Source organism: Colletotrichum gloeosporioides, assembly GCF_011800055.1.
Source record: "Colletotrichum gloeosporioides strain Lc1 chromosome Unknown consensus_2, whole genome shotgun sequence".
Taxonomy (NCBI): Eukaryota; Fungi; Ascomycota; class Sordariomycetes; order Glomerellales; family Glomerellaceae; genus Colletotrichum; species Colletotrichum gloeosporioides.
This window is the reverse complement of record NW_025544647.1, coordinates 56,239-74,336: the sequence shown is the minus strand read 5'-3', so window position 1 is coordinate 74,336 and position 18,098 is coordinate 56,239. Positions and strand designations below refer to the sequence as shown.

The window sequence follows — 18,098 nt, the reverse complement described above, 5'->3', positions numbered from 1 at the left end:
ATTAACACCATGGGTATCCAAAAGGGGGTTGCTCAGGGGGTGACAAAACGTGTGTGGGAGATAGAAGAGAGAATCTGAGGCAGGCCTGAACAGCCCAGCCAAGCCGCCGTATGGTCATGAATATGCGGGAAACGAACGAATACAAACTGTACATTACAGAAGCAAGGCGTTGCATCACAGCACGGGGGGTTAGACCGTCGTATAACTAAAGCACAAAGAAATGCAATTCCGGGAATCATCATGCCAAGTACCCGCGCGACGTCTAATTTCTATGCAATCACTCTCCCTCGGCCTTTTTGTACCTGAAACCTCACTCCTCACCGCCCTCCTCCTTCTCCTTTGGCGGCGACGCCGTCCCGGCCCTAGGCGGCCCCGGCGGCGGTCCCCCCGTCTTCGGAGGCGGCGCGACAGGCGTCCCACGTCCACCGCTCGAAACCCCGTCGAGCTCCCTGCTCTTCTTCTCCTGCTCCTTGAAGTAATCGTCCATCATCGCGTTGCCCCCGTGGTGCCTGTCCTTCTTTTTCCTCGTCGTCGCCGTGCCCGCAGGCGGAGGCGGCGGCGCGCTGCCCGCGTCAACCATCTGCGCCGGCACGAGAAACTCTCCTCCCGCCGCAGGATCAGCCGGCGGAGGCCCCCCGAGACCAGCGACAGCCGGAGTGAACAAGGCCTGCCCCGCGTCCGCACCGTACGCCGCGCCGCCGCTAGGATCCTTCTCCCCGTCGAACATCATCTCCCCGGGGGCGCTCACGGGCTCGTTCAGCGGCGGCGGCAAGCGGTGCAGGGCGCCGTACCCCAGCACACACCCGAGCGCGCCCTCGCCGCCCCACTCGCGGCTCGGCTGGATCGTGACCTCACGCGTGACGTCGTACTCGTTGTTGTAGACGTACAGGCGCAGGGGGCGGCCGATGTGGTCCTCGACGAGCTCGCTGAGGCCGCCCTCGCCGTGCAGGGCGCCCTCGGGGCTGCCGAGGATGTAGTCGCCGTAGGGCAGCAGGCCGGCGGCATCGGCGGGGGAGTTTGCGGCGACGTCGAGGACGTGCCAGATGTTGGCGGCGACGGAGAGCGGGGTGAACTGCAGGGAGAGGCCGAGGGAGGCGGTGTCGTGCGGGACGGGGGCGTGGAGCTCGCGCGTGCGCTGGCCCTTTGCGGACCAGAGGCCGAGGAGGACGGTGCCGCCGGCGCAGTTGCGGACTTCCTGGGCGAAGAGGCGGGGGTCGGGGTTGTCCTGTGTGTTCGTCGTGTTAGTGGTTTTGTTTTCGGAGTTGAAGGCAGAGCTTGGCGAAGGAGGTAGAAGGGAATATGGCTTCAACTTACAATCGGACGGCCGTTGATTCCAATGATAAAGTCAAACCAAGGCTCCACGTTCAGCTCGAGGTTCGTGTTCCTCAAAACCTGGAAGCCGAAGGAGCCCTGTTGGTTGTTCTGCTGGGTTGGTTGCTGCCCGTCCAAGCGGGACATGAAGCGGTTCAGCGCATTGAACATGGTGTTGCGCCCAGCACTTGAGCTGAGCTATCTCGTCTATTGTAATTCGGTGGTGTCGATTTAGGATGATTGCTGACCGCAAAGTTGGGTAAAGTATTCGCGTGAAAGTGTTTGAAGCTATGAACCATGTGTTATTTCCCCTTGGAGCAAGCTGTCATCCAAGGAATCTGAGCCAATCGTCAGCCTTGCATATGGTCCAAGCTCTTCCCGCTTTAGTGGGGCGCTCTAAGTGGGGCCTTTTTGTTCTGGATTGCAGTTTCTCTCAGCCTCGCTCATTCATCTTCAACGGCCTCAGTGGCCAAAAGATACTTTCAAACGATCATGTTTGGCCCCAACACCTGATAGTCTCCATCAAAAGTTCAGTTTCAAATTTTCATTGTATACTACGCGCTCGAAAGATCCGTGCTTCATGAATCACCATCAAAATGAAAGCAGCCGCCAGACTTCCCCTGACGGATGAGTGCCACCACTATGAATCCAAGGCCGAAGTGCCCTGGGACCTCCAAAAGTATTCAACTCCCATTCTTCTGTACAATCATCAAAACTAACGCAGTCCCCTAGATACTTCTCCCAACGCCGCTCAATCTTCTCCTGGTACGACGACGGCGTCTACCTCACCAACGACGCCTGGTTCGGCGTGACCCCGGAACCCGTCGCCAACGCCGTCGCAAACGACATGTCCTACACGGACCCCTCCAAGCGCTTCCTCGTCGACATCTTCGGCGGCGCCGGCGGCAACACCATCGCCTTCGCCGCCTCCGGCCGCTGGGACCGCGTCATCTCCATCGAGCGCGACGCCGCCACCCTCGCCTGCGCCCAGCACAACGCGGAGCTCTACGAGGTCGCCGACTACATCACCTGGGTCCACGGCGACTGCTTCGAGTTCCTGAACAAGCTCAAGACAGATCCCGCCGGCGCGCTGGCCGAGGAGCTGCGCGTGCCTCTCGAGGAGACGGTTGTGTTCGCGAGCCCGCCGTGGGGCGGCCCGGGGTACCGCAGCGCAGAGGTGTTTGACCTAAGCAAGATGGAGCCGTATAACCTGGAGCAGCTGCACGAGGCGTGCATGCCGATGGACCATGCGCTATTCCTCCCACGGACGAGCGACTTGAGGCAGATTGCGAAGCTGACTCCGGACGGGGAAAAGCTGGAGGTGGTGCAGTATTGCATGGAGGGCGCGAGCAAGGCGATGGTGGCGTACGTACCAGGGGCGTTCAAGCCGCCAAGTCAATCGTGGAAAATTTGAAATTCATTCAGGGCTAAGCTTTCTCCCTCTTTCATGGGATGATTAAAACATGATACCTACTTTTACAACGCCTTTACCACGCTACGTTCGTCAAATAAATCCTTCAGTAGCCCCTGAATGCAAAATTCTCGGTCCAGCGGCGCCATCGCGTACGTCGACTCGAACGCGAAGATGCTCAGCTGGCCGAAGAATGGTCGTAAAATCTTGCCTACCAGCTCGTCTTTCCTGTCGATGCTGACCTCGTCGTTGATGCCGCCCGGTCCAAGAAGAGGGCGCCTGTGTGAGCTGCTCGCGGCCAGGTGGGCTGCCGGTGTGCTCTGCAGAGACAGACTAATGCCCATGGTCCCGAGCTCCTCTGAAAGTTCATCCACCAGGGCAACAGGCTGGTAGTTTGTTGATCGATACACCGCATCGATGGTGTCCGTGACGAAGAGCCACTCGTGGAGTTGGAAATCATCAGGCGCGACGCAGATGAGCAAGTCAAGCAACTTGCATGCCTGCAAAATCGACAGGTTATTGTACATATCCGATGCTGTGCTGTGGTCGGCAGCGACCACAGACGCGATCGCGGCGTGGAGCTCGGCGTTGATGACTGGCCAGATCATTGCCAGGTGCACCGCACTCGTCTTCAGGACCAGAGCGCGAATGAGCATGTAAATCTCTGCACGTGTTGTAGAAGATGGCGAGGACGTTGCCGTGGCACCAAGAAGCTCCACAAGCTTGTCTACGATGAGAGGAAGCTCCGTAACGTAGGCATCTTCGTTGGCAGCGAGCACCAACGTGGCAGTTCGGCGCAGGTTCAGTTGTGTTTTCCGGTCTGCCTCGAGACGTGCAGAAGTGGCTCCGACACCAAAAACGATACCAGCAGTCGTGGGAGGACTCATGCGACTCAGGAGTTCGGGCATGCGTTCCTTGTCACTGACAGTCCACTGCCTCAGCAGTGGCAACCAGTCGCTTCGCACCAAGTCGATGCTTGAGTTGAAGAACCTGGCATCGTTGAAAGCATCGCTAACGTCTTTTTTCCACGTCTTCTGATTACTTGGCAGCCTGGACAGTTCCTGAAGCAAATCCAGGGTGTTCTTCGAGACGGTCTCGGGGAATGCCTTTGCCCTGAAAGCTGGGCCAATGACGTTCGTCGAGATGGTGCTCGCCGCGGACAAGACACGGTCAGTCTCGACCAAGATCTTGGGAAGGTTCGGGACGATTGAGGCGAGGATAGCCACCACATCCTCGGCTCTATCGAGGACGCTGACCAGTGAGATCGTCGTGGTCCGACGAATTCCATCACGATTCTTGTCGGACTTCTCGTATGACGGGGCTGTGTCAGCAAAGGTCAAGGGCTTGGTGGTGAAGATGGCGGTTAGAAGCCGGAGGAAAAGGTCCTAGTCCAAGTCAGTAAGACGAACGTGCTAATACATTGTCGCACATGACTTACCCCAAGTTCACGTCTCATCTTTCGTTGTTCGCCAAAGTTGGTGTTGTCCACCTTTTCGCCGAGAATTGCTGCGAACTCTAGAAGGCTCGGTAGCGTCTGTCGGTGCGGGAACGGGTTCGTTAACAAGTCGCGCAAGAAGGCCATGCAGTCGAGCCAGATCTCATCCATTGCGTCATCTTCCAGGGTGCGGGCGTACTCAACCAAGAAGGTGACGAGGTCGATGTCTTGTAAGGATGTTGTCAAAGTTGACTTCCGAGACGCATCCAGGGCACCAGGGTTGGTTCTGCTGTAAATTGCATTAAAGATGGCAGGGATTGTATGTTTGGGCCGAGAACCATCCAGAGCCGGCAACAAGTTGAACACTTCCGACAAGGGCACTGGTGTTGTGATATTGATGGAGCTTCTCCAGATGTCAATGACGGTCTCAAGACATTCCAGGGTCTCAGCTGCGAAGAGGTGCTCAAGCAGCCGTCTTGCTCGGTTTCTCATTCTGAGGGATGTGTAGCTGAAGGAAGCAACTGAGGTCGTGTCCTGCGCATTTGCGTCGTTCCCTTGACCCCACGACCAGATGGTGAAGCAAATACGGACGGCATCCTGGAAAGCCAAATGCACCGTGAGTCTATCATTCGCAGTAGCGCTCCTTGTTTGGGGGGTGTCCGAGTTGAAAACGCCCGAGACCATGTTGCCGAAGAATCCTGGCTGCTGGTCTGGCCCCTTGACAATCTGCGTTCTGGCTTCCTCGACCAGAAGTCGCTCGTGCGCTCGTGCCAGGACATGTTCAATGGCGTTCAGCAAAGAGATCAGAGTCGACTCGGGAGCGTTCCATTCATCCTGTTTTGAACCACCATTCTCCCTGAAGATGGACTGGAGATCTTGGAATGTGTTGGAAATTTGCCGGCAAAGTGTTTCGACGAGGGGAATCAAAACTTGGAAAATCGTGTCGGAGTAGAAAGGGAGACATTCCGTTAGGAAACTGACCCAACTGTCGAGGACGCTGCGGCTGCTAGGAGAACTCAGTCCAGCCCGAAGGCACTTGAGTAGGTTAGGTGGTGGTGCTGTTGGCTTTGTCTCTGACTGTGTTGATACTCTAATGCTCTTGGAGGGCTCCAGACTCAGCTTCCTCTTTTCAGATGTCGGGGAACCCGGGACATCAGCGATCATCACGTCCCGAAGCTTGAGCGCGTCAAATACGACATCCAGAAGAAGAACCTGGACGTATGGGTCCGTTCCGTTTAGCGATTGGAGGAGGCGTTCGATAAGAACATTCTCCAAGTGAAGGCTTGCAAGAGGCTCGGCGTAGGGGTTGAGGAGGATTTGGTGCATAACAGTCAGGGCGTAGCGGTGGAGCTGAGTAGATCGTATCTTGAGTTGCTCCTCCGGTTCGTTGTTTCCAGCGATGCATCGCAGGCAGACGTGAATGAAAACCTCTTGCATGGAAATCTCTCCCTCATGGCCAGCTGCTCTCGATTAGCACACATCTTCGTGTAGGACTAGTTTACATACTCATCTGTGAGATTTCTGGGTGCTCTGCATCGACTGTGAGCGAGGTCGAGGCCAATACAGCCCAAATCACGTCCGGGGCCCAGCGTAGAACGTTTGACAATGTTCTCAGGTAGTAAAGACAAACATCCAGGTCGTCATCAACAGTAAAGGTTGTGGAAGCTGCCGACGCCGCAGGCGAGCCGATGGCATGGCTGGCCCTGAGGAAAGGAAGGGATGCGAATTTTCGAACGAATATTAAGAACAACCTGCTTCCGTATTAGTCTCCTGATTCATACGTCTACAGGTATTACTCACTTGTCAGTGCCAACTAAACTGTTCAGCCATCCTTTAACAGTCATGAACAGTTGAGTTCTCTCGTCTAGGAGGGCATCCAGCATCAGAAACAAAGGCCGAGTCAGCATTACGTCGTAGTATTCCGATCCAGCCAAGCGAATCTGCGGCGGCTTTTCAATCATTGGTGTTTTTGACCCGCGTCTGTCGGCGTGAGAATCTTGTAGTGAGTGAGACCATAGCACGCTAAAGCGACGGCCCGCATCGGCAGGACGGGACGCAAACGAGCCCTGAACATCATTTTCAATTATTAGACTTGCCAGGGCTGCTTCAATGTCTCGGTTCTGGACAGTCAAAGCAGTCTGAAGCTGCCATAGAGATCTGACTGTTTCGACGTGGTACTTGGGTTCTGAGGCTGACAGAAACTCCCAAGCATGTTGGACCAGCGGAGTGACAAGTTCGGAAAGGTCAGGCAGCTCGATACGCTCGGCGGAGTAGAGATGAGCAGATAAGTAAAGGATGGAGTTGAAAGAGACAAATGACAGCCTGTCGGAGTGTTTGAGACGGTCGTGGAGACATTTCATGAGGAAACTCGCGTCTAAATGGTACGCCGATGGAACCTTCAATAGAAGAGCTGTAAGAATTCTTCCCTTCGCACCCAAGTCCGAATCCGAGTCGGTGTTCTTCAAGCCATCGCAGACGAGCTGACCTGATTTGCGCAGAAGAAGCTCGCCGACTTCGATCGGCGTGAACGGAATATTGGCATCGAGGTTGCCCTGCTCATCAACATAAAACGACTTGATCCTCTTCAAGACTTCGACTGCCGACAGTGACGCCAGAACACCGGCTTCTACAGTCCTTTTGGACTTATCACCAGCTGCGGGAAAGGCTCGGTCTGGCACGAGATCCAGCAGAGCGAGCGAGATGCTAAGCGCCTCTTCGGCGATTTTGCCAGAGCCTTTCGTTGGCGAAACGGTGGACGATTTCTGTCTCTCTCTCGTGTCCTCCAGCATCGACAAGATGGACAAAGCAGTGAGCGGCGCGTGGATGGTGATCATCTCTTCCTCACGTACATTGAAATTAGCCAAAATGAAGTTCACCAAGTCGAGCTTATCCAGGCGCTCCTTGTCGGACACGTTTCCTGGGCCGATTGCCTGAGCAAGCAGGCTAACGATCTCGCCGTAGATGAGCCCACTTTCGACGCCATCAAAGAACACGCTCGCACTACGGAAAACTTCGTTGAAGTCGGCTTTGCTTGGTGACTGGCCCCGATATTGTCGGACACTGTTGATGATGGGGAGGAAAAGTTCGGGAACGACGAGTCCACCAATCTCCCAGCGATCCATCAACGATAGGCATATCCTGTAAGGCCGTGCCCTCTCTGCAGGGCTTGATTCTCGATCGACATGAATCATGCTCAGCAGTGCTCGTGTCAACGGGCGAAGACCATGGTCCTCGAAATAGCTGGTCTTGGACGCAAAATAGGCGTTGTGTGGTTCAGTCGATGAGGGTGACTCCATGCCGCTCTCGCTCTCCGTTGGCGCTGGTTCAGGACCCAGAAACCATGCCCACAACCTTCGGTTTAGACTCATATCCCTTCGTATAACGACACCGGCGGCCGCACGCAGCAGAAGCTCCAAGTCGCCCGGCTTGACGCTGTTCTGGAGCACCTTTGAGTGCAATGGGAGATGCGTGACCAGCAGGTCCAGAAACCCGCGCTGGATCAGCAACTGCTCATCGGCAAGACCAGCTGCGAAAGAGCGCAAAAGCAGTCCCGGTTCAGGGGAGGTAACCATTTGTGCCAGTTGGGTAGAGTGCTCCTCCTCCGAGATCCCATTCTTGACAGGCTTCCCCTGAGCCAGCGAGTCGCCCAGTTTGGGCAGATTCCTCACAAGGTATGCCAAAGCGCCCGCTCTGCGACTAGAACCTGTGATGGAGGCTAGAAAGAAGCATTGCCAGAAGAAATCATCACCAGTCGAGTGTAGACCCTCCAGTTCCTCGCTCCCTGCCGGCCGTATCGACTTCTTGAAGCTCTCCATCAACCGTAGTGTCCGATCAAAGTCCTCGCTGGTCTCATCTTCCAGACCTGGCAGGAGAGCTAGAACGACGGACTTCATGGCTGGTCTCAGGGATCGAGGATCGAGACTGAGGAAGTGGGTTTCCAGAAGGTCAAGGAAGGGAGTCCTGACGGACAGGGAGGCGAAGGAGAGCGTCGACGCCAGACCGGGGAGGTAGAGCGGCAGATCTTTGGACAGTCCATCTTGTCCTATCGTCGCGAAGATGTAATTGTAAACTTCGAGGGCCTTTTGGTGGACGCCCGATGGCAGGGAGGGGTTGAGGCATTGGGAGAGTCGCTTCGCAACGGTCGATTTCGCAGGGATGGTGGTGGTCGAGGGATGTCGAGCTTGTAATGCCTTGAATATGGTCAGCCTCTCCAGTATCTTGAACGCGCGAAGCATCGAACTTACCTTAAGCAAGCGGTTGAGGAAGGAAATGTAGTCTGCCCACTCCTGTAGGGCTGTCTCGAAGAGGGTCAGGGCCCTCTCAACGCCGGATGCGTACTTGCGGTAGTGCTTATCCTTTGACGGAGCCTCCTCTGACGACACAGTTAGCTTCAACCTCTCAAGACCTTGCATCAGTCCCGTTTGTTTCGAAGCTCCTCACCGGCACCGAGTTGGTTTCTCCATTGGCGCGGCAGGGGGGAGTCCCGCCCTGAGCTCTCCGGGGAGACGGAGCGCCGGCCAGAGCCCGGCTCAAGAGCCATGATTGCGGTCTTTGATGGATCGTTTGGTGGATTTGAACATCAGGGTGTTCTTGTTCATTTGAGACGGCGGTCTCGAGGGCTCATCGCAGCTGGGCCCTTTCACGTTGTCTTGTCGGTTCGCCTTGTCATGACTTGGGATCGCAAGGGCCGCGACTGCTGAGCTCGAAAGGCTACCATGTCTCCTTCGCAGGCCAGGTGTACAGTGGGGTACCCCCTGTAAGCTTCCCAAGCTTCCCATTGGACGAACTAAATTAGTTACCGTTCCCGCCTGGCGAGGCTGCCCTGCGACCCTCCTCCCAAGCTCCAGGTCACTGCCGACCGCCGAGATAGGACAAACCACAACGTCATCAGGCCTCCATTCGCTTCAGTTGGTCCCATACCTCTACAGTACGAGCATCCACCCATTGTGCCGTCGCATTACCTGCCACAGATACCTTGCGTTCTGTCCCTTTCGTTTGATTTGGTTCTGTCGTCTGTTTGTTGACCCAAAAAGCGCATGAGAAGCGTTCAAAATACCAAAACCTTCATGGGTGTCGCTGCTCATTGGCCATCTCAGCTCACCTCCTTTCTTATGCGACGATCGGCATCCCTTTCGTCTTGTCCAATCCAGTCGCATCAAGGGAATCCGAGGTCCTGGACGCGCGCGCGCATGCACATGAGGTGACAGACGGTCGCCACCAGCCAAGGTACCTGTGAGGGCAGACATGGCATTCTTGGGGCCTCATCGATTTCACAAAACCGATATGTGTTAGCGCATGTGTTCACCTAATGCATCCAAGCGACTCCTCGCGACTGTCTCGTGAGGTGAACCCGCAGCTGCATCTGTCCTGGCCAGGATGCGCCGGGACAGCTCTCAATGTTTTACCTACCTAATTATCTAGGCGATAAGAGAGCTCCATGGCATTTGCTGAATTCCCATCCTGCCAGAGTTGGGCCCCCACGACCGAGCACACCAGCTAGGTACCTAAAACTCAGGTGAGGGAGGGGGTGGACCTGGGTCGTTCGTCCTTAGCGGAACGTTCCCACTAATCAGGGCCGCCGCACCGCTAAAGGTTGGCGCCCCTCCAACCAACGCATCATCAGCTGCCACTTCTCAGACCGCACCTCTCTGCCTCCTTTCGGGCTTTTCTGCCCTCCGCCCAACTACTTTACGGACATACAGACCTAGCGACCATCTTAGCACCATGATTTCCTATTCTTGACCTGCGATTTCACGACCAACGTACACACCCGCTGCGCGGCGACGCGCTCACAGTTCTATACAGTATCGAGCGGAAATGCTCTCTTAACAACCATCATGGGCGACGACAATGGCAACGACAACAGTCATGGCGAGGAACAGCCTCCCCCTCTGCCCCCGTGCCCCTCCCGCCCCTCCCTCGACTCGAATCACTCGATAGACGCGAGTATGGCAATGGCAGCGGCCACAACTGCCGTCACACCGCTCGACATCCAGACCCTGTCCTTCCCAGATGGCTCGCGCGGCACTTTCTCGACACCAGGCCCGAGGACGTCCGTCGCCTCCTCCAAAAACGGGAGCGGCTCGGCGACACCCACCACAGGCATGAACGAAATGGAAGACTCGATGAGCATCATGAGCTTCGCCCCGACCATGCGCCCCGCCGGCGACATTGCGAGTCTGCTCGTTGGAGAGTTCAGTAGAAAGAGCCCTGCGTGGAACCTACTCAGGTCACAGTCGGCCACGGTTCAGCCGTTTGAGAGTCTTAGGATGGACGACACCACGCGCAACCTGGCGGGATTTGAGAACGAGTTTGACGAATTGCCCGACGAGGCGGACACGGACTTCAAGGACGAGGACCGCGTGACGATTTGGAAGTCCAAGTTGAAGCATTACATGATCCTCTCTTCGGCAGGGAAGCCCATCTACAGTCGGCATGGCGATCTGGGGCTCATCAACTCGTCCATGGGTGTCATCCAGACTATTATATCCTTCTACGAGGGTGCCAAGAACCCTTTGCAGGCTTTCACGGCTGGCCAGACGCGCTTTGTCATATCCATCCAGGGCCCCCTATACTTCGTCGCCATCAGCCGTCTCGGTGAAAGCGACTCTCAGCTCAGAGCACAGCTCGAAGCTCTATACATGCAGATCCTCTCAACACTCACCCTCCCTGTTCTCAAGAACATCTTTGTCCACCGGCCGTCAACGGACCTGCGCAAACCACTTGAGGGCACCGAGCCTCTCATCTCGTCGCTCGCCGATAACTTCACCAAAGGCTCACCATCCGCCCTCCTCGGGGCTCTAGAATGCCTCAAGCTCCGCAAATCACAACGCCACGCCATCAACAACGCCTTCCTCAAACAGCGCACAGAAAAGCTTCTGTACGGCCTCATCGTCGCCGGCGGCAAGCTTGTCAGCGTCATCCGCCCTCGCCGGCACTCTCTCCACCCCTCCGACCTCCAGCTCATCTTCAACATGCTCTTTGAATCAGGCGGTATCAAAGCCGGCGGCGGCGAGAATTGGGTTCCTCTCTGCCTCCCCGCCTTCAACAACCGCGGCTACCTATACATGTATGTCTCTTTCTTTGACGGCGTCGAGGGCGACCACACAACAACCACCTCGGAGTCCGGCGCGAACAAGGAGGAAGAGCTCGCTATCATCCTCATCAGCCCCGACAAGGAATCCTTCTTCGAGTTAAAACAGATGCGCGACAACGTAGCAGCCTCCCTGGCACAGTCAGGGCACCTCGCGACCATCCAGGCGGCAGCACGCCTCGGACGGCCCAAGACGGTCGACATCGCACCCGGCGGTCAAATATCCCACTTCCTCTATAAATCCCGCGCAAATGTGCAGTTCTCCATGTCCGCCCTCGACCCCGTCTTCTCCTCCCTCATAGCCCGCCGCCGCCTCATGACACTTTACCACCAACTCCACGCCGCCGTTCACGCGAAACACTCACACATGCGCGTACTCCACTCCGTCTCCGAAGATGCCACCTCCCTAGCATGGATCACGCCCATTTTCGAATTCTACTGCGTCGCCGGCCCCAACGTAAGCCGTGCCGTCGTCACCCAGGGCGCCAACAAGGTCATCCAATGGGCCCGTCGCGAGGAGGAACGGATCTTCATTATAGGCGGCGGTGTATTTTGAATACCTGCTCAAACAAAAGAAAGCAAAAGATATCCACCATTTCATCCCTGAAAATCCCAGCCACAGACATTACTTGCGTATGCTATATCAAACATTATACCCGCATGGTGACATCCTATGCTCCAACTCCAACCCAAAGTCCGGCTCACTACTACAAAAACCTATCCCTAAGCATAAATGAAAACTCTGAAGGGAAGAAACAGGAAACCTGCTCGTTATAGATGAAATCTCCAGCCGCTTCACTTCTTCAACCACCCAGCCCTCCACCACGCCTCGGGAAACTTCACCTTGTTCTTCACCACCTCCCACGACTTCTTCTGCCTCAAACAGCAGTCCAAAGCACTGCCCTTGCCCTTATTCTTCTTGAACATCAACGCCCTGCCCACTCTCTCCAAGGCACTCTTCAACATACACCGCTTCGTATGGCCCGGCGGTGCTGGTGACGACGACGCTGGGCCGTCCTCCGCCTCCTCCTCCGCGCCCTTCGTCCGCGTCTCACCCCGCTGCTTCTTCCCCTGCTGCCCCTCGCCATAATCCCACTTCTTCTTGCCCTTGTCCTGCACCTCCAGGACCGAGGCGCGCTCATTAAACGACCCAGCAAGCGTCGTCGCCCCGCTCAGCTCGCCGCCCTCGTCGCTCCCCTCAAGCGTGCCCTGGCTCGACCGCAACCGCGAGGTCCTCCGTCTGCCTCTCGGCGATCCCTGTTGATGCTGCGGTGGTGGTGGTGGTGTCAGGAGAGCTGCTGCCGCCGCTGCTCGTGCGGACGACGGTCCCCCCTCCTCGTCCGAAAACACAAGCGGCGGCAGCCCAACCCTCGCGCGCTCCTTCTGCGTCCGCTCGACCGCCATCAGACTGCTTTCGCCCTTCTCATACCAGGGGAAAGAGTTACGTCGCGAATCCTCAGGGGCCACGTCCTCGTCTTCCTTTCGAGGTCCATCCCCAGCGGCCTTGTCTCCTCCCCCAGACCGGGGAGACAGTCTTCCAGAGGTCGGCCTGGTAGCCTTATCCCCCGTGAGCGCAGAGCGCCGTCGGGATGGCGGCGACGATGATGGAGATATGTTACTGGCGGCGGTCTCCTCCCGCTCTTCCTCCGAAGTAGCACGTCTAGTCTGGTGAGTGCTTCCGGTAAAGGGGTTCTTGAAGGTTATTCCAGGAGCCATTATAACTTATTTTTCAAATTAAGCAATGAGACAAATGGAAATCGTTGATGTTTTTGTTGGTAGTAGCGTGTTGATGAAGTGTGTTTGTCGATGTAGTAGTGTCAGTGAAGTTCTCGAGGGGGTAGCGAACGTGATGTTTGCCACCGTTTTGTTTATACCTATTTTACCCAAACCCTATTCTTGTCCGTCTTCCGATAAGTGATGCCGGAACTCTCTGTCTCTCTCTCTCTCTCTCTGTGTGTGTGTGTGTGTGTGTGTGTGTGTGTGTGTGTGTGTGTGTTCTTCCCTTGATGGCCAGGATGGTATCCACAGCAACCAAAGGTATAAGTGAAAATCCAGATAGGTGCGTCACAGAAAAGACAAAAGAAACCCGATGATGTCAATGGTTCCTTTAGACCCCGTATCTAAGCGAGTGTGGAAAACGAAAGGACGCGACGTTGCTAATCGCAAGATGATGAGAGTGGTGTTGAAACGAAACGAATGTAGTGAAATGCGAGAGAGGACCCGGAGAGAAGGGGACTCGATGGGAATCTTAGCCTTTAAAGGCACATTTCCATTCGGACCAATTCCTCCTTGTTCTTGAGGATGTTTGCCTAAACGAGAGATCCTGTGGGAAGTAAATCTCGAGGCTGCACAAGCCAAGGCGTCATCTGCCCTCCCAGGAGAGCCCACAGGTATACCTCATGCCCCTACAAGTACCTTCCACATGAATAGCCCTATCTGAAGGCGCATGTCTTGTTTTATTCACTACATAGTCTGCCAGGCGTCGTAGTCTCGTCCCTGCACTTTCCCCAGACCCAAACTCATACCTCTTGCGCCTATAACGCCCTCGATCCGGAGCTACAGCCATAGCCAGACTCGATCGCCAACAATCAGGCCTCACAAATTACACCCCCTTCCTCTCAATGCATCATCAAGTCTTTTTTCAAGAAGCCCAAGTTCTTGAAAGCCAATCAAAAGAACGCACCCAACAGTGGTAAACATGACGGCACAAAATTCTGCTGCTTCGCTTCTCGTCTGCCACTGCATAAACGATATTGGTTCTCACCGCCTCCTGATGATGATGTGGACAGCTCGTCTGAACCACCCTTTCATTCTTTTGCCCACTTTCTTGGACTGGCCAGGTGCTGATACACCCGGTTGAACTCGCAATCGATTGGTGGCGTCAGAATCCGTTGAACCAATGTTCCTGCCCCTCAGGTTGAGACGTGATCTGGCCATGCGAATCTTCAGGTGCGAAAGCTTCTTGCGAATAATCTTTGGGCGAATGAAGCTCAGGTCAGAGCTGAAGCTGCGTGTATCACTCAAATCGTAACCCTCGATCGAGCTGCTTGGCCTCAGGTTCTCGTCGACCGGGTGAGCCAGAGGTATGTAACGCTCATGTAAGTATCCATCACTAGAGTTAGTATCTGCAGAAGAGTAAGGCGGACGGTTTACTCTTCTGGCGCCTCGCCCGTTAGGCGTCACAAGGCGAAACTGTCTCCCCTTACGCTGGTATACTCGGCCATCCCGAGGTTTTCTATCTTGCACCTGAGCCTGGATGCCTTCCGACGGGTCCTCCACCAAGTCGCTGAGAGGTCTCTCTTTGGAGAAGCTCAGATATCGTCTGACAGTGCCGCTCGGATTCTCTTCCACGACCATGTCCAGCGGATCACGCGATGTTCTCAGTCGAGGGCTTTGGGTCGGTCCTCGCGGTTCGGCTGCGCACCCGATATCCACAAACTTTTGCTCATAAGGTGTACAAGAAACAGGCACATCTTTGCTTATGTTGACCTCGTTCGAGATTGACTTATCACTCGAGACTGATTGCTGATCTGTAGATGGGTCCAAAGAATCTGTCTCAATCTCGATGCTCGCCCTGAAAGACTCATGATCCTCAACGTTTGACTTGAGAGTAATCCTAGGACTTGATCGAGGAGTCGCAAGAATTTCAAGCTTGAAAGGGGAGAACTCAACCGGGAAGCCTAGGTCGTCTGTAGACCTGATTGACGCTTGTGGTGACTTGTAAGGCGACTCGTTGGGGATAGAAGGCAACGCCTTCATGAGCTGGGGAATGCTGTTTCTGACTCTGAGCTCGCGAGCTGGAGAAATTGGTTCGGGGCAGAAGATGGTTGCATTCGCACTCTTGGTTGATGTGGGCGTTTCGGATCGAAGGGTGTTTGTGCTAATGCACGCAACCGCTTGGTTCCTCCGATGACCTCTGAAGAAGGGCTTTAAAGCCATAGCCTTGCTGTTGGCGTCAATTTGGTCAGTATTCTGACGAGTTGCACTAATGAGTTCTTCCGCATTCGCCTTGGAATCATCAGCATACTCTGAATCGCCGTAGTTGGCATCGTCAATCATTCCAGAGCACCCCTTTTCCTTCCTCAGGAAAGGGGACTTGGCAATGCGCTCAAAAGATGAAACCAGTGCCGCCAAGTCAGAAAGCCCAGGGTCAACAGAGTTTCGAACACTCGATCGGAGCAAGGCCGCGAGCCCACCTTGCGACGTGGATTGCCGCGAGGTTGACATGACGGCTGCTGGAGCACTTGGAGACTTACGTAGCTTTCCTTGACCTGAAGATCTTTTGGCGACCTTGTCTTGGGGAGGAATACAGTCGAAGCGACCTCTTGTTGTTGAAACATCTGCACGTGTCTGTTCCCGTTCATTCCCATTGATGATGCTGTGTTCATGGGCATCATCTTTGAGTACATGCCTTGCTGAATTGCGCGCATGCTCGCTTTGGCTAGCATCCGAATCATCTGCGAAAAGGGACATCATGTTGAAATATCCTTTTCCACCGTCAGCGTCGTTCGGATGGGAAACTGAACTACCATGCTTTTCGAAAGAAAAAGGGGCCAGGGACGGAGAAATGTCCTTCGAGTCAGCATCGCCTTGGGCTGCGCCTCGGCCGTCGTCTCCAGACGAATCGCTTGAATCCTTCACGGATATGTCCACCACCGCGTCGAGACGGGCCTTAGTCTCGTCGCGGAGTACCAAAGCTTTGACAAGACTCGAAGCACGCTTGGGTATGGGTGCCAACGGAGTGTTGGCCTCAGTGGTAGGAGCAGCATCAGTCGTTTCCGGAGTCTCAAACCCTTCAGTGTAGTCATAGTAAAATGAGCCTGCCGGACGGAGTGTGCGAATGGGAGCCGACCCTGAGTTTGGCGTCTGCTTGCAGTACATGTCGATGACTGACGTCAGGCTCGATGACCGCAAGCTTTGGTCTGTGGAGTTTTGCCGCCGGATGGTACCTGATCGTTCACCGCTCCATTGGCTGCTCAAGAGTGCCCTATGACTTTGACTGCGGCCATCTTGGCTGAGCGGTGCCATTTTAGAGTTGCCATACGGCAAAGACGGCATCGACTGATTTGTATCGGAGCGCAACGAAAGAGGAGGTGCAAGACGAGTTCTAGGGTAAGTTGGCATGTACGATCCGTGGACAGTCCTCTGAAGTTGGTCAGCATGACTGGTGGCACCAGTGCTGTCGTTCAAACTTACAAACGAAATTCGATCAAGCTCGACCATCCTACTGTAGTCGACGCGCCCGTTCTCGGTTACAGCAGGCGAAGACGGCCTCACGCCAGGGCGCTTCAATCTTGTGGGGTAGGGAAAAGGAGAACGTGGACGTTGCAGGTTGCCGCTGCCCAGTGGGCTTTGCAAAGTCCGTGACGATACCTTGCGTGACAACTGTCGAGGAGCCGTTGCAGTGAGAGAGTACGAGCGCCGAAATTGGTTAATTCTGGAAGACCGCGGGCTGAGGCCAGATGATGGATTGCTCTCGGAGCCATACATTGAGATGATCTCTGAGTTGGTATCTCGATCAGAACCGTACCTCCTACGGCTAATCTTCCTCTCGGTCCTGATGCTGCTGCGCGACTCTGACCTGAAGATGGAGCTAGCGTCAATGCTTGGTCTAGACCTGGCGCAGTGATGGGTGGTGGCTGCGGGAGCAATTGGTTTGATGGTGAATATGCCGATGTCTCCCGTCTCGGTGGTGGTTTTGAGCATGCTTTCGAGGGGACCTGGGGATGGCAGCAGGCCTGCGCTCTCGGTGACACTTCTCAGAGGTCGATGAGGCAGCGAGTGGCTGGCAGGAGGCCGAGAACGAGACCGGTAACTGCTGCGCAGCGAGCCATGGCTGACGGAGCGTTGGACGTAGGTCCCTTCCATCGGAGGTGGAATTGGTATTAAATCGGACAGAAACAAATGGCAATATGGGTATGATTGATGGGCAACAGAGGGGGATGAAGCAGAGCGGAGACCCCGCAACAGTCGATATGAAGCTATTTCGAACGTCGTCGGATTATCACGACATCCCCATGCGTGGCGGATGTTCCCGGGAAAAGTAGTCTGATATTTGCCAATGTCTAGGGAGATTATTGTCCGGCACTCGCCAGCTGAAGCCGTCCGTGGAAAGGATGGCCCGTCAGAAGCAGCTTCCTACTCATTGCTATATTTGAACGTGCTTTCCCGCAACGTCTGAGCAGAAGCAGGCGCAATGTGCTCATTTTGGAAGGCACCTAGTTTCGTGCCTTCTGTCCTTCTTGCGAGCTTGCTCTCCTGGGAAAGTACTTCCTGCCACGTGCCCAGCTCTTTCCGTCTCACCGAAAAAGCTTTCTTCAAGAGTGGCTGTCATCCTGTTGACATCTGCAAACCAGAAGGAAGGCCTGGCTCGTGGTGCAGCTGCCAGAGGAAAGTGCAGTGGCTATCCAGAAGTTCATAAAATCAAAGTCTTTACCCGATTATACACTTTTGAACGATATTCGGTGCACTGAGGGAGCACTAGACATGGCAGCGTCAGGAGAGACGTTCATGAAGTAGAGTATCGCAAGATTTCAGACGATGGTGTTGTGGCCTCATCTCAGATGGGACGGCGTACAGCGGTACAACTGGGCAGCAAAAGAGAGGCGGGCTGCCTGATTGGATGGATACCGTAGGCAGTTGCCTACTCTGGCCAAAACTAAGTTGCCGTCAGCATGGCAGCATGGGATGCGGATCTGCCCGCCAAGATGGTTGCAGCTAAGAGACAACTGTCCTTTCGCAACTCGGTCTGACAAACGACTCATTGACACTATTTGGAATCACAAGGGCAATATCGGGAGATTGAATGTGATACCAGCAGCGTCTAGCTCTGACAGGCATGCTCTGTG

At 55.1% G+C, this 18,098-nt stretch overlaps 6 protein-coding genes across 6 annotated transcripts; 2 read left to right on the top strand and 4 right to left on the bottom strand.

The window, feature by feature from the left end:
* Nucleotides 1-310: 310 nt before the first annotated feature.
* Nucleotides 311-1,482, bottom strand: GCG54_00005000 (uncharacterized protein; the record flags this gene model as incomplete). The annotated part of the gene is made up of 2 exons (XM_045405034.1): nucleotides 311-1,225; nucleotides 1,315-1,482. 2 exons carry the CDS (start codon nucleotides 1,480-1,482, stop codon nucleotides 311-313), a joined length of 1,083 nt encoding a protein of 360 aa, XP_045271218.1.
* A 425-nt stretch (nucleotides 1,483-1,907) lies between these two features.
* Nucleotides 1,908-2,725, top strand: GCG54_00004999 (Trimethylguanosine synthase; the record flags this gene model as incomplete). Its single annotated transcript, XM_045405033.1, has 2 exons — nucleotides 1,908-1,990; nucleotides 2,044-2,725. 2 exons carry the CDS (start codon nucleotides 1,908-1,910, stop codon nucleotides 2,723-2,725), a joined length of 765 nt encoding a protein of 254 aa, XP_045271217.1.
* A 62-nt stretch (nucleotides 2,726-2,787) lies between these two features.
* Nucleotides 2,788-8,697, bottom strand: GCG54_00004998 (Protein dopey; the record flags this gene model as incomplete). The annotated part of the gene is made up of 6 exons (XM_045405032.1): nucleotides 2,788-4,107; nucleotides 4,161-5,617; nucleotides 5,664-5,908; nucleotides 5,958-8,347; nucleotides 8,402-8,529; nucleotides 8,598-8,697. The coding sequence occupies 6 exons, from the start codon at nucleotides 8,695-8,697 to the stop codon at nucleotides 2,788-2,790; spliced, it is 5,640 nt and encodes a 1,879-aa protein (XP_045271216.1).
* A 1,297-nt stretch (nucleotides 8,698-9,994) lies between these two features.
* On the top strand, nucleotides 9,995-11,806 carry GCG54_00004997 (Vacuolar fusion protein MON1; the record flags this gene model as incomplete). The annotated part of the gene is made up of 1 exon (XM_045405031.1): nucleotides 9,995-11,806. One exon carries the CDS (start codon nucleotides 9,995-9,997, stop codon nucleotides 11,804-11,806), a length of 1,812 nt encoding a protein of 603 aa, XP_045271215.1.
* A 239-nt stretch (nucleotides 11,807-12,045) lies between these two features.
* On the bottom strand, nucleotides 12,046-12,966 carry GCG54_00004996 (uncharacterized protein; the record flags this gene model as incomplete). The annotated part of the gene is made up of 1 exon (XM_045405030.1): nucleotides 12,046-12,966. One exon carries the CDS (start codon nucleotides 12,964-12,966, stop codon nucleotides 12,046-12,048), a length of 921 nt encoding a protein of 306 aa, XP_045271214.1.
* A 1,044-nt stretch (nucleotides 12,967-14,010) lies between these two features.
* GCG54_00004995 (uncharacterized protein) lies at nucleotides 14,011-17,118 on the bottom strand (the record flags this gene model as incomplete). The annotated part of the gene is made up of 2 exons (XM_045405029.1): nucleotides 14,011-16,395; nucleotides 16,447-17,118. The coding sequence occupies 2 exons, from the start codon at nucleotides 17,116-17,118 to the stop codon at nucleotides 14,011-14,013; spliced, it is 3,057 nt and encodes a 1,018-aa protein (XP_045271213.1).
* Between the last annotated feature and the right edge of the window lie 980 nt (nucleotides 17,119-18,098).